Here is a 12,541-nt window from a genome sequence, read left to right on the forward strand (position 1 = left end):
GAACTGTCACGCAGGCCATCAGTACCGCCATTAGTGACCTGTCACATAGGCCATCAGTACCGCCATAAGTGCTGCCATCAGTGACCTGTCACACAAGCCATCAGTACCGCCATCAATGACCTGTCATGTAGGCCATCAGTACTGCTATCAGTGACCTGTCACACAGGCCATCAGTACCGCCTTCAGTGACCTGTCACACAGGCCATCAGTACCGCCATCAGTGATCTGTCACACAGGCCATTTCCAGCCGCCATGTCCAAAATATTTTTTACATCTGAGGAGGCATGTACAATACTCACTATGTTGGATGATGAGAGCAGCAGGAAGCTCTCATCATCTGATTCTGGTTTGGAATTTGAGCCAGTAGAGAGTAGTGGATGGGGGACCGAATCAGAGGAAGAAACAGTCCCTCCTAAAAAAATAAGGATAACAAGATCAGAAGATCTGCCTACCACCACCAGTGCCATAAACCACAATGGCACCAACACAAATGGAGCTAGACCCCAGGAAGAGGAGCCCAGTACCAGCACTGGAATAACACACCAAACCAGAAGATTCTGGGCCCAAACCTACCTTCCCAATGCCCTGGCAATCCCCTTACAGTTGCCATCCAGCCCAGGTTCAGTTATAATCCCTCCTTTCATCGCACAGCCAGGTGTGCAGCCCAACACTACAAATTTTTCACAATTAGATTATTTTTATTTGTTTTTCCCACAAGATTAGCTGCAGTATATGTTGGACCAAACAAATCTATTTGCAGAGCAATTTATTGCCTCCAACCCCAATTCGTCCTACGCCCTTATGTTTGATTGGCATCGTCTTGATTGCATGCCTACTGGTGCACTAACCTCATCCACTACATGCCAATTTATTCTGCTGTCATGTCCAGGACACGGTATGGCATAATTATGCGCTTCCTACATTTTAGTGATAACTCGCAGTGCCCTCCCCGAGATCATCCCAACCATGATAAACTGTATAAAATATGCCCCCTGATAAATTCTTTTTCCAAGTGATTTGCTGAAGTGTATGTCCCAGACCAAAATATTTGTGTGGACGAACCTCTTCTCCACTTTACTACCTGGCTGCACATCAAACAGTATATTCCCAGTCAGAGAGCCAGGTATAGGTTGAAACTAAACAAACTTTGCCCTAGAGCCACTGGATATGTGCACACCTTTCACGTGTATGAAGGCAAAGACTCCCTGCTCCAGCCCCCTGAGTGCCCAACATATGTCAGGAACCAGTGGGAAAATTGTCTGGGACCTGGCATACCCCCTGTTCAAAAAAGGATATCATATATATGTGGACAATTATTACACTGGCTTGCCCCTTTTTAGTCACCTGTACCGACAAAACCCTGGCCTGTGGTACCTCCAGAAAAAAAGGAGGGGCTTCCCTCAAAATTTAGCCACAAAAAGGCTACAAAGGGGTAATCTGCATTTCTGAGAAATGAGGAAGTGTTGAACATGAAGTGGAAGGACAAGAAAGATGTTTGTCATCCACAGTGACACCTTTGTGGAGATTTACAGAAGACGTGGCCCCATTGTAAAGCCTGAATGTGTCCACAATTATAATCAGTTCATGGTGGGGGTTGATTTAAATGACCAGGTTTTACAACAAGTCCTGTTACTGGTATAAAAAAGTTGCATTTCATCTCTTTCATATGGCCATGTATAATTCATATGTCTGCTATCAGAAGTCAACAGAAAACCATCACCTACCTCAAATATATTGAGGATATCTCCACTGCCCTGATTTACCAGCAAGGACCCGCCCCAAGAAGCATTCGCTCTGATAGTGTGAGTCAACTTCATGAGCAATATTTTCCCTATGACATTCCCCCCACAGAATCAGGAAGAAGACCCCAAAAGAAATGTTGTGTGTGCAGCACAGGAGAAGCTAGAAGAGACACTAGCTATCGTTGTCCCCAATGTCCCTCCCAACCTGGCCTATGCATCTGGGGATGCTTCAGAATTTATCACACATCCATAACATATTAGTTCCGCTTATTTTTAACAGACTGCCATTTCCCCATTTCAAATACCTGTGTGGATTATTTGCCTGCCACCACGTTTCTAAATTCCATGTGCACCGACCTCAGCCTGTTTACCGATGATGCCTTTGCCTGCTGTTTTAAACCAAGTTTCTGACTTCTATGTGCACCGACCTTAGCCGCTTAATCGACCACGCTTTTTGCCTGTCACTTCAATGGATCTTTTGCCCTTCTTCTTTAGTACACAAGGTTCTCGCATATGTGAGGGGCTTCAGAATAGTGTTCTGAGCAGAGAAAATCTGTTTTTGGTTTTCTGTGTTCCCAGAACAGGGTCTGGAGTCCGGAGGATTCAAAAAGATGGGAATAGCCTCTACCCCTGTCCTCATTCTTATCTGACAGAGGCACTAAGCTTGATGGTCCTTCCTGCTGCCTGTACCAATACTTTGGCTGTGCTGCGCGTAATGACCCAGGACTTTATGAACCATATCTCTGCCTGCTACCTAAACCAATGCTTTGGCTGTGCTGACAGTATCTCTGCCTGTTTCCTGCACTGATTATGGACAGTATTCCTGCTTGCTGCTTGGACGATTGCTTTTGCTGTAGCTGACCACATCCCTGCCTGCTACCTGGATACTTTCCACTGTGGACCACTGCACTACTAAAATCACAGGTAATATTTTGTTTACACTTTGCTCAACAGAATGTATTTTGAGGTGTAATTGGTATGTACATGCTATGTGTTAGAAATATGAAGGGCCTTCAAAAATGCAATAGGTTGTCAGGAAATGAAATAAAATACAATACAATTTATGCTCCTAGAACGTCTGAAGGTGACTACTTAGATGTTGGGCTTCTGTATATGGCCAGGCTGTGTAAAAGTCTCACACATGTAATATTGCCATACTCAGGAGGAGCAGCAGAATGTATTTTGGGGTGTAATTTTTGCAATGTACATGCTATGTATTAGGAAATATCGTATAAATTGACAACTTTGTTTAAAAAAATTCCCAAATTTTTCAAAAACTTGTGTAAAAAAAATGACATGTTAAAAAGACTAATAATACCTCTTAGAATATATGTTGGGGTGTTTGCTTTCCAAAATGGGATAATTTTATGAGCATTTTTATTGTTCTGTTGCTCCAGGGCCTTCAAAAGTGTGATAGGTAGAAATGAAATTAGATGTGTAATTTATGCTCCTAGAATGCCTAGAGGTGCTACTTGAATGTTGGGCCTCTGTATGTGGCCAGGCTGTGTAGAAGTCTCACAAAAGTGGTAGGAGTAGCTTATTGTATGTTGGGGTGTAATTGCAAGTAATTGCAAGTATGCATATGCTGTGTGTGAGAAATAACTTGTTAATATGACAATTTTGTGTTAAAATATATATGCATATATATATATATATATATATATTGACAACTTTGCAGTAGCAGCAACGCGGGCAGTCTTAACCTCCCTGGCGGTATGATTCTTTCGGATTTTAGGTGCTGAAAGTGGTACCATTATTTTGCATGTAATTCTTAAAAATGAGCAGCCCAAACCAACTATTTACATATGATTTTTTTTTTCTGTGCGTTCTTCTTTATAACATCTCGGGTATGATAAAGTTTGAAACACAAAATCATAAATTATAACATAATAAAAAACTAGCTGCACTGATACCATTTCCCCCTGTGGATCCGGGCGCAAAGCAGAACAAGGGTGCCGTTTGGTTCCTGTTCTTCTCCCACTTATTGTGGGATTGTGTGTTCTCCAGCCGCGGCTGCAGTCTCCACTTCCGCCGCGGGCTGTAGCTATACGTAATGCGCCGTGTCTGCACCGGAAGTGACGTGAGACGCCTCTGACATCTCTCTTCCGGCGGGACCCTATCCATTTAATGCGCACGAGGCGAGGACGCCGGTAGCAGCAGCAAATCTTGCAGCGAAAATCGGCGTCTGGACCTCATTTTTATGCGCATCAACTACGAAGGTAGGAAGTCTGTCTCCCTAGGTTGGCTCTTATATCTCCCCTTCTTCTCCTGTTATTGTGGGCTGTGTTTGGGCTTATATCCGCATTAATTCTAGCTGAGCACCTTTAAATTATATTTTGATGAGTTCCCCCTTCTTTACCTTAGTATTCACACATAGAGAGACGTATCTAACTGGATACTTATACTCCATTACTTGTGGTTCATGACTTAACATTAAGCTCTTAGAAACCATTGACGATAATTGCTCGGTGCCCTATTCTCCCCTCTGTTGTTATCATTATAAATATGGGGACAATTTTTTTCAGGATTAGCGTACTTTTTCATCTGTGCCTGCTATTAACACATTTAGACTTATTGAGTCCCCTGCAGCACATTTGATTATCATTTATTTCCATTACTAACCTTTATAATGATATGCATCAATTATCCTTTTATATGTGCCCTGGCCTCCAAAATGATCTTTGGTCTCTCTTTTAGAGATATTGGACGTTGCCAACTTGTCCCTTCTATATATCTTTCTCTTCCCACATACCGTGAGATCCTCCACAATTGCTGGACATCCTCATACCTGTTGATACCTGGCTGCCAATAATTTTCTATCAGAGAAGCTATGAATTGGGTCCAATCCACAATGCCACATAGGCATTTTTGACCCCTTCTGAGGGTCATATCTGGGAAGGTATCTGCTTCTGGCTCTGTGGCTGACGTGACATCATGAATCCTAATACTAATTACCTTTGTTAATTGGGTGAGCATGTTAACATTTATAGTATACATGTGCCCTGCTGTTATATGGGGCACACTTTATTATTTGTGCAATAACTATTTAGTGTATTTACTTATGTGTCTTCTTCTCTTATGATTAGAGGATACTTCAACTGACCATATTGATTCCTGAGGAAGCCACCTTACAAGTTGGCGAAACGTGTCAAACCATATGATTGTTCATATTTGCACATTGAATCATTTATGACTTATTATTGTCGCTGTGATGTAATGTATGGTAACTTTTCTATCTGTTTTTAATCACAAATAAAGTTTGTATTCTTTTTTACATTCCGTGTGCTCACCAATGCTATACCCGTCCATCAAAGTCCTTTGTCCTGGTAATCCACTGTATGTTTAGGTCCCTTACACAGTGAGATATTTAACAATTTTTCTATTTATAATAAAAAACTATAAATAAGTTAAAGTATGTATGTATGTATGTATGTATGTATAAATACATATATATACACATATACATATATATATATATATATATATATATATATATACATAAAAAGTACAGTAAAACTGCAGGAAAGGGCACTGGGGGGCAAACTAATGTGAATTTATTTTATTTTGAATTGTATCAGTGTGTTTGGTGTGTTTGGTGTGTTTTACATTTGAATTTGCCGCCCGTTCCACCCCCCTGCGAACGTCACATTGCAGGAGACGGAAGCCAGGGCACACAGAGCATCAGGAGGAAGATCCACCGCCACACACTGCCGGGATACATCGCTGGATCCCGGTGAAAAGGTAAGTAACCCCTCTACCAGGATCCAGCGATCTTCCTAGCGGTACCCCAAGTGTGGCTCGGGGTTACCGCCTTTGGCACTGAAATTTAACCCCGAGCCACACTCAGGAATACCGCTAGGAAGGTTAAAGTGGTTAATTAATTAACGACCTATATACCATCTGCTCTTTCGTTTTTTAAAATATTTTTGTATTTCTGAATATTTTTGTATATTTATGATATTTTTGAATATCTTGTTGAATATCTGTGATTATCTTGGGAAAATTTAGACAATGATTGATACTGCCCAGAACGGGGATTTGACCTTGAAATTAATGTTTGTTCGTTTTTGTTTTTGATAGTTTTTGTTGGTGCCTATTTGTTATTAAAAATGTATACAGTAAAATCGGATTAAAAAAAATAAATAATTGCTGTAATTATTGAGGTCTTTTAAGGCTGCTTAAATGCATATATCTGCTATTGTACTTTAAAGGACAAACTCTAGGCAAACCTAACAAATGTTAATACATTTTTTAAATTGAAAAGTTATTTACCACTTTCTTTTAATTTTAAATTTTTTGCTTTGAAAGGGAAAAATATATATATTCCAAGGATGTAAAGCCTGCCTCTGGGCTTTGGACATCATTCAGCCATTTTAACCAAAGCATTCTAATGCAACACAGAATCTTTACCCATCAATTTTCTTTAGGGAAAATTACTACTAGGCAATGTAAATGGATAAGTACAATTCATCATGCAGGTGTTGCTACAGTTCATAAGCAAAAAAACAAACAAAAAAAAAGCAATGAAGTATAGTTTTATGTAAACTGAAGTCTAGCATAGAAAAAAAAAATTACGCTGTGTAAAACATTTAAACAATAAGGCCTACTTTTGACAAGTTTTTTGTAAACTGAAGCATAGAAAAAAATAATGTAAATTGTGTAAAAAATGTAAACATTTATGCATGCTTTTAACACGCTTTAATGTGTGAATTACATTTAAATATTGTGTTCTGTATTTTAGCTGCCCCCAGACAATGCATTGAGCTCCATTTTGATGATAAGTATGCCATAGAGTCTTCATGGGAGTGTAAATTTGATCATATTGAAGTAAGAGATGGACCATTTGGCTTTTCTCCAATTATTGGCCGTTATTGTGGACAACAAAGCCCTCCTTTTATAAAATCAAGTGGAAGATTCTTGTGGATTAAATTTTTTGCTGACGGTGAACTAGAATCTCTTGGGTTTTCTGCACAATACAATTTCACGCCAGGTAAGCAGTTTATTTTTACTTTTGTTTTTTTACATTTGTATTTTAATAGAAAAAAAATGCATAACAAGTAGCACTATTGTTTGATAAAAGTGTATTGCAAACCAAACACTTTACTATAGTTTTGGATAGAATAGGGAAGGCGTAGACCGTTTGTTGTTTTTTTTATTGTTTCTGGGGCACCATAACAGCAATTTGCCCACACATGCTGAAAATGGCTTTACCAGACAGAAAGTGAGGGAAAAATCTACAAGAGAACACACAGAATTTAAAATCTGATGAGTTCTAGGCTTTTCCTATTCTACTAGATGAAAACATTTTTATTTCTCTCTGTGTTGCTGTTTAAAAGTTGCCCTCACTTCCTCGCTGGTAAAACATTGTCAGGAGGATAGGAAGTAAAGGGAAATTTCCTGGTGAGCAGTAAAGGGTTCCATTTCTTTCCCAATCCAAAACTAGGAAAGTGCAAGTGTTTCTTTTTCGCTGTTTTGTAAGGTTTGCCTTGGGGTAAATTATTAACATCTCCTCTATGGGAGATCGGGTGAAAACTGACCAGCTGCTAAGGGTTCCAGTTCTTTCCCAATCCAAAACAAGGAAAGTGGAAGTGTTTCTTTTTCGCTGTTTTGTAAGGTTTGCCTAGAGGAAATTATTAACATCTCCTCTATGGGAGATCGGGTGAAAACTGATCAGCTGCTAAGGGTTCCAGTTCTTTCCCAATCCAAAACTAGGAAAGTGGAAGTGTTTCTTTTTCGCTGTTTTGTAAGGTTTGCCTAGAGGAAATTATTAACATCTCCTCAATGGGAGATCGGGGGAAAACTGATCAGCTGCTAAGGGTTCCAGTTCTTTCCCAATCCAAAACTAGGAAAGTAGAAGTGTTTCTTTTTCGCTGTTTTGTAAGGTTTGCCTAGAGGAAATTATTAACATCTCCTCAATGGGAGATCGGGTGAAAACTAACCAGCTGCTAAGGGTTCCAGTTCTTTCCCAATCCAAAACTAGGAAAGTGGAAGTGTTTTTTCTTTTTGCTGTTTTGTAAGGTTTGCCTAGAGGAAATGATTAACATGATTTAATTCTTTCATAACTGCTTCTGAAAAAGTAGTATCTGTGTATTCTTTAAAAAAAAAAAAAATAACCAATAATTGCCTTATTCAGTAAACTGGAGATGCTTAATTATCAGTCAAAAGGATTCAGAAGGGTTAGATTACTTTTTGAATACTGATGTGGCTTTGTGAACAAATATCCTGTACCAGAAGTTTGCTAAATACTAGCAGTCTGTTCTCACCCCCCACAGAAAAAATATATATGTCCTCTACAGTTTCTCCTAGACAGACTGAGACCTCAGACCCTGTGCTCCTTTCATCTAGCACAATGTGTGCTATACATCATCTCATGTGGTTCACCATGGCTGTTGAACATCCTTGATCTAAAAATGACCTGCACTCAAAGGAGCTGTTCATGGTCTCCTCCCCTTATGTATAGCCCCTTGGTCCTCAGGTTTGGAGGTGTGGGTGCATTCCTCTCAAGAAACATCATCTATCGCACAACCCCCAATCGGGTTATGCAGATTTTTACACCAGTTCAGATGGTCTATTTTTTTGTCAGAGTACCTTATCTATGCTCAACAACATTTCCTGAACCCTTGAAGAAGCTACAACTGCTAAACGCATTGGGTTAACTACCACTCTCCCTTTTGATGTCTATATTGTGCTTTATATACTTACCCTTATTATACTATGATTTGTATATGTAAGGGAGGATGATATCGCAGAGAAGTTGAGCTGCTTGTCTAAAAGTTTTAACGATGAACTAAAATAAAGTTTCCTGATTTTAAGCATAAGGTTTTCTGACATATTTTTTTTTTCTGTGGGGGGGATGGGTTGGCACCATAAAAAAATCCCATTTACTCTTCTTTTCATTGTTTTATATGCAAGATGTTAATACACTGGATTCTGTTCATCTTCTAGTAACACCTGTAAGCCATACGGCAGTATTAAACCCCAGACCAAAAATGTAATACAGTACATTGCAGCTTACTGATAATTATAAGTGGTGGGCATTAGCTTTCTTTTTAGGCTTTTTTCCCTTGTGATCTGACCAGCAACATACCTACTCTATTAGAGTGCCTCCTCTCTGGATGAACAAGCACATGGGCCCCTTTGGACAGCAACATTGTTAATCTAGGAGAAGGGGAGTGTTAGATGTACTAGCAGATTTACATGGATTACCAAACTGAAGCCAAACTGTAGTTAACATAGCAGTTACAGCAAAAAAACAAAAAAAATGGCTTGTTTCTCTAACTGACACATCTGCAGGACAGCTTTTAATTAAAAAAAAATAACAGACTCGCTGGCTGGATCACCAGGTGAAAATAAAAGAAATAAAGTCTATAAAAGAAAACTAATGCAGCCATCACACCCAATAACTTGTAAGCTGCTATATAATAAATGTTTGTTTTTAGGTTTAAAACATGATGGTAAGGGGGCTCTATGAAATGTGTGTTAACAAGAAGATGTCTTATTACCCATAGAAAGGATTAGCACATCTGAAAATGAAACAAGAATTTAGATTGGTTGGTATGGGCTATGGGCAACAGAAGGTACTGCTGTCAAACATACATCAGGCTCAATGTAAAGAGTTTATGGGAAACCTGAAGATAATCAATACACATTTCTGCTTACTTATGTGCAAGGTGATTCAGGGATATTACTGTCCACCTGACCATTTTGCTATCAATAGTAAGTCTAATATTTGACAGCTAGCAATGTTAAATACCTTCGAGGTGGCAGCTTTGTGTGTGCCTCAAAGCAAAAAATGCCTCATAAAATATACTTTACTGCTACCCCTTTTTATTTATTTTATTAATAAATGTGATTCAGGCTTGACATGCCATGTTCAATATCCTACTATGGCCTTAGGCCTAAGATTTTGCTGAGACAGACCTCTCACAGCTTATGACTTCAGGTCCCTTCCAACCTTAGAGATTACAGTCATGAGACTTTTAGTGAACTAAGCCTGTCAATGCCAATCTAATGGAGCTCAGTAGAGCTATGTTATATAAACATGTATATCTCACACGGTAAGTATGCGTGAGTCAGCTTGGAATTCACACTTTGAGAGGCCCAAACTGTTAATAAATAAATATATACATAAATAAATTTAACAGAAGAATATAACAAAACTGTAAATCCAATATGTCATGCATATTTTGAAGGTAGGTCTAATATTCACTTGTCTTATCTTGGTACTAGTAGTAGTGTCGACATCAAATGTCTCCATTTTCTCATCTCAAAGGCTTTCAAAGGAACAGTCTACTGACGAGTTATTCTAATTAAATATTTACCCATCTTTATGGTTTTAAGAGCTGTGGAATGCATATGGCAACTGTTGTAATTGGTCTGATAAAAATGTAGTTATAATGATTTCATCTCAAAGTAATGTACATAGGAAAAGGCTAGCATGTTGAGGTATCCAAAAGGCATCAAATTACAGATTAGACATTCTTATAATATGTCAACAAAAGTTAGATTTTATTTCCATCATTAACACTTTCAAAATTACAGAAAACAAAAAAAATGGTGTCTGCAAACGTTTGAGCACCCTAGGAATTTATAGCATGCACTGCCTCCTTTGCAAGGCTGAGACCTGCCAGTGTCATGGATTGTTCTCAATCATCGTCTGGGAAGACCAGGTGATGTCAATCTCAAAGGTTTTAAATGCCCAGACTCATCTCACCTTTCCCCAACAATCGGCACCATGGGATCTTCTAAGCAGTTGTCTAGAAAACTGAAACTGAAAATAGTTGACGCTCACAAAGCTGGAGAAGGCTATAAGAAGATAGCAAAGCGTTTTCACATGTCAATATCCTCTGTTCGGAATGTAATTAAGAAATGGCAGTCATCAGGAACAGTGGAAGTTAAAGCAAGATCTGGAAGACCAAGAAAAATATCAGACAGAACAGCTCGCAGGATTGTGATAAAAACAATTCAAAACCCACGTTTGACTGCACGATCCCTCCAGAAAGATCTGGCAGACACTGGAGTTGTGGTACACTATTCCACTATAAAGTGATACTTGTACAAATATGGTCTTCATGGAAGAGTCATCAGAAGAAAACCTCTTATACATCCTCACCACAAAAATCAGCGCTTGAACTTTGCAAATGAACATATAGACAAGCCTGATGCATTTTGGAAAAAAGTTCTGTTGACCGATGAGGTTAAAATTGAACTTTTTGGCTGGAATGAGCAAAGGTACGTTTGGAGAAGAAGGGGCACAGAATTTAATGAAAAGAACCTGTGTCCAACTGTTAAGCATGGGGGTGGATCAATCATGCTTTGGGGTTGTATTGCAACCAGTGGCACAGGGAACATCTCACGAGTAGAAGGAAAAATGGATTCAATACTATTTCAGCAAATTTTGGATGGTAACTTGATGCCATCTGTGAAAAAGCTAAAGTTAAAGAGAGGATGGCTTCTACAAATGGATAATGATCCTAAACACACCTTGAAATCCACGGGGGATTACATGAAGAGGCGTAAAAACGGAAGGTTTTGCCATGGCCTTCACAATCTCCTGACCTCAACATAATTGAAAATCTATGGATAGACCTTAAAAGAGCAGTGCGTGACAGACAGCCCAGAAATCTCAAAGAACTGGAAGACTTTTGTAAGGAAGAATGGGCAAAGCTACCTCAAACAAGAATTGAAAGACTCTTGGCTGGCTCCAAAAAGCGTTTACAAGCTGTGATACTTGTCAAAGTACAAGATATTAACTCTGCAGGGTGCCAAAATTTTTGCAGACACCATTTTTTTGTTTTCTGTTATTTTAAAAGTGTAAATGATGGAAATAAAATCTAACTTTTGTTGACATATTATAAGAATGTCTAATCTGTAATCTGATGCCTTTTGGAGATTTTTCCATCTTTCCTTGGCTTCTTTATGCACATTAATACAAATTTTTACCTGGGGTGCCCCAAACTTTCCATCACCACTGTATATATACTCTGACAAGTTTCTGTGTCTTTTGTCTAGTTGAGGGCATTAGCTAAATTACCCTTGATGCTCCTCCATGTGCCATTTCTTAGGGGCCACATGTCTTATAAGGGATAGATCATGCCAAAGTGAGAATAGGAAGCTGCTCTAAACACCTACACCTCAGTCATCAATAGTGCTTGAAGACAGTATCTAAAGTGATTTTTATTTGTTTTAAAATAACATATATTACATACCTACTGTACCTGCTCTGTGAAGTGGTTTTGCACAGAGTAGGCCCGATCCTTCTCTTCTCGGGTCCTTCTCCCGTGCTCCTGTCCCCTCCCTCCTGCTGAGTGCTCTCACAGCAAGCAGCTTGATATGGGGGCACCTGAGCCAAGCTGCTGCTCTGTGTGTCCATTCAGACACAGATCCTTGCCCCCTCTCTCTCTTCATTGGCTCAGTGACTTTAAATGACAGCAGTGGGAGTCAATGATGCCCCTCTGCTGTCTCAGCCAATGAGAAGGGAGAGTCCCAGACAGCCGAAGCTCTCGTGCAACATCACTGGATCAAAATGGGGCTCAGGAAGTATTAGGGGGGCTAAGGAGGGCTGCTGCTCACAGAATTTTTTTATCTTAATGCATAGAATGCATTAAGATAAAAAACCTTCTGACTTTAGAACCACTTTAATGTCTGCCTCCATCCTCCTGATTGGTGGTCAGTAAGAGTTTATAGATTTTTCTTCTCAGCGTACCAATCTGGTGCAGACCAAATAGACTTTGCAGACATTCATAAATAATTCTCAGCAATAAATAATTTCCCTACTTGAATACTGTTATACTTCTCTG

The 12,541-nt window shown here is 39.3% G+C and overlaps 1 protein-coding gene across 1 annotated transcript in view; it reads left to right on the top strand.

Moving 5' to 3' along the window:
- The window catches only part of NETO1 (neuropilin and tolloid like 1), a 204,861-nt gene that overhangs the window by 54,709 nt on the left and 137,611 nt on the right, over positions 1-12,541 (top strand). Inside the window, exon 4 of the mRNA XM_082259265.1 lies at positions 6,484-6,732. Coding sequence (XP_082115391.1) covers positions 6,484-6,732 — 249 coding nt within the window. The remainder of the gene's footprint in view (positions 1-6,483; positions 6,733-12,541) is intronic.

Source organism: Pelophylax lessonae (assembly GCF_965119305.1).
Source record: "Pelophylax lessonae genome assembly, chromosome: 5".
Taxonomy (NCBI): domain Eukaryota; kingdom Metazoa; phylum Chordata; class Amphibia; order Anura; family Ranidae; genus Pelophylax; species Pelophylax lessonae.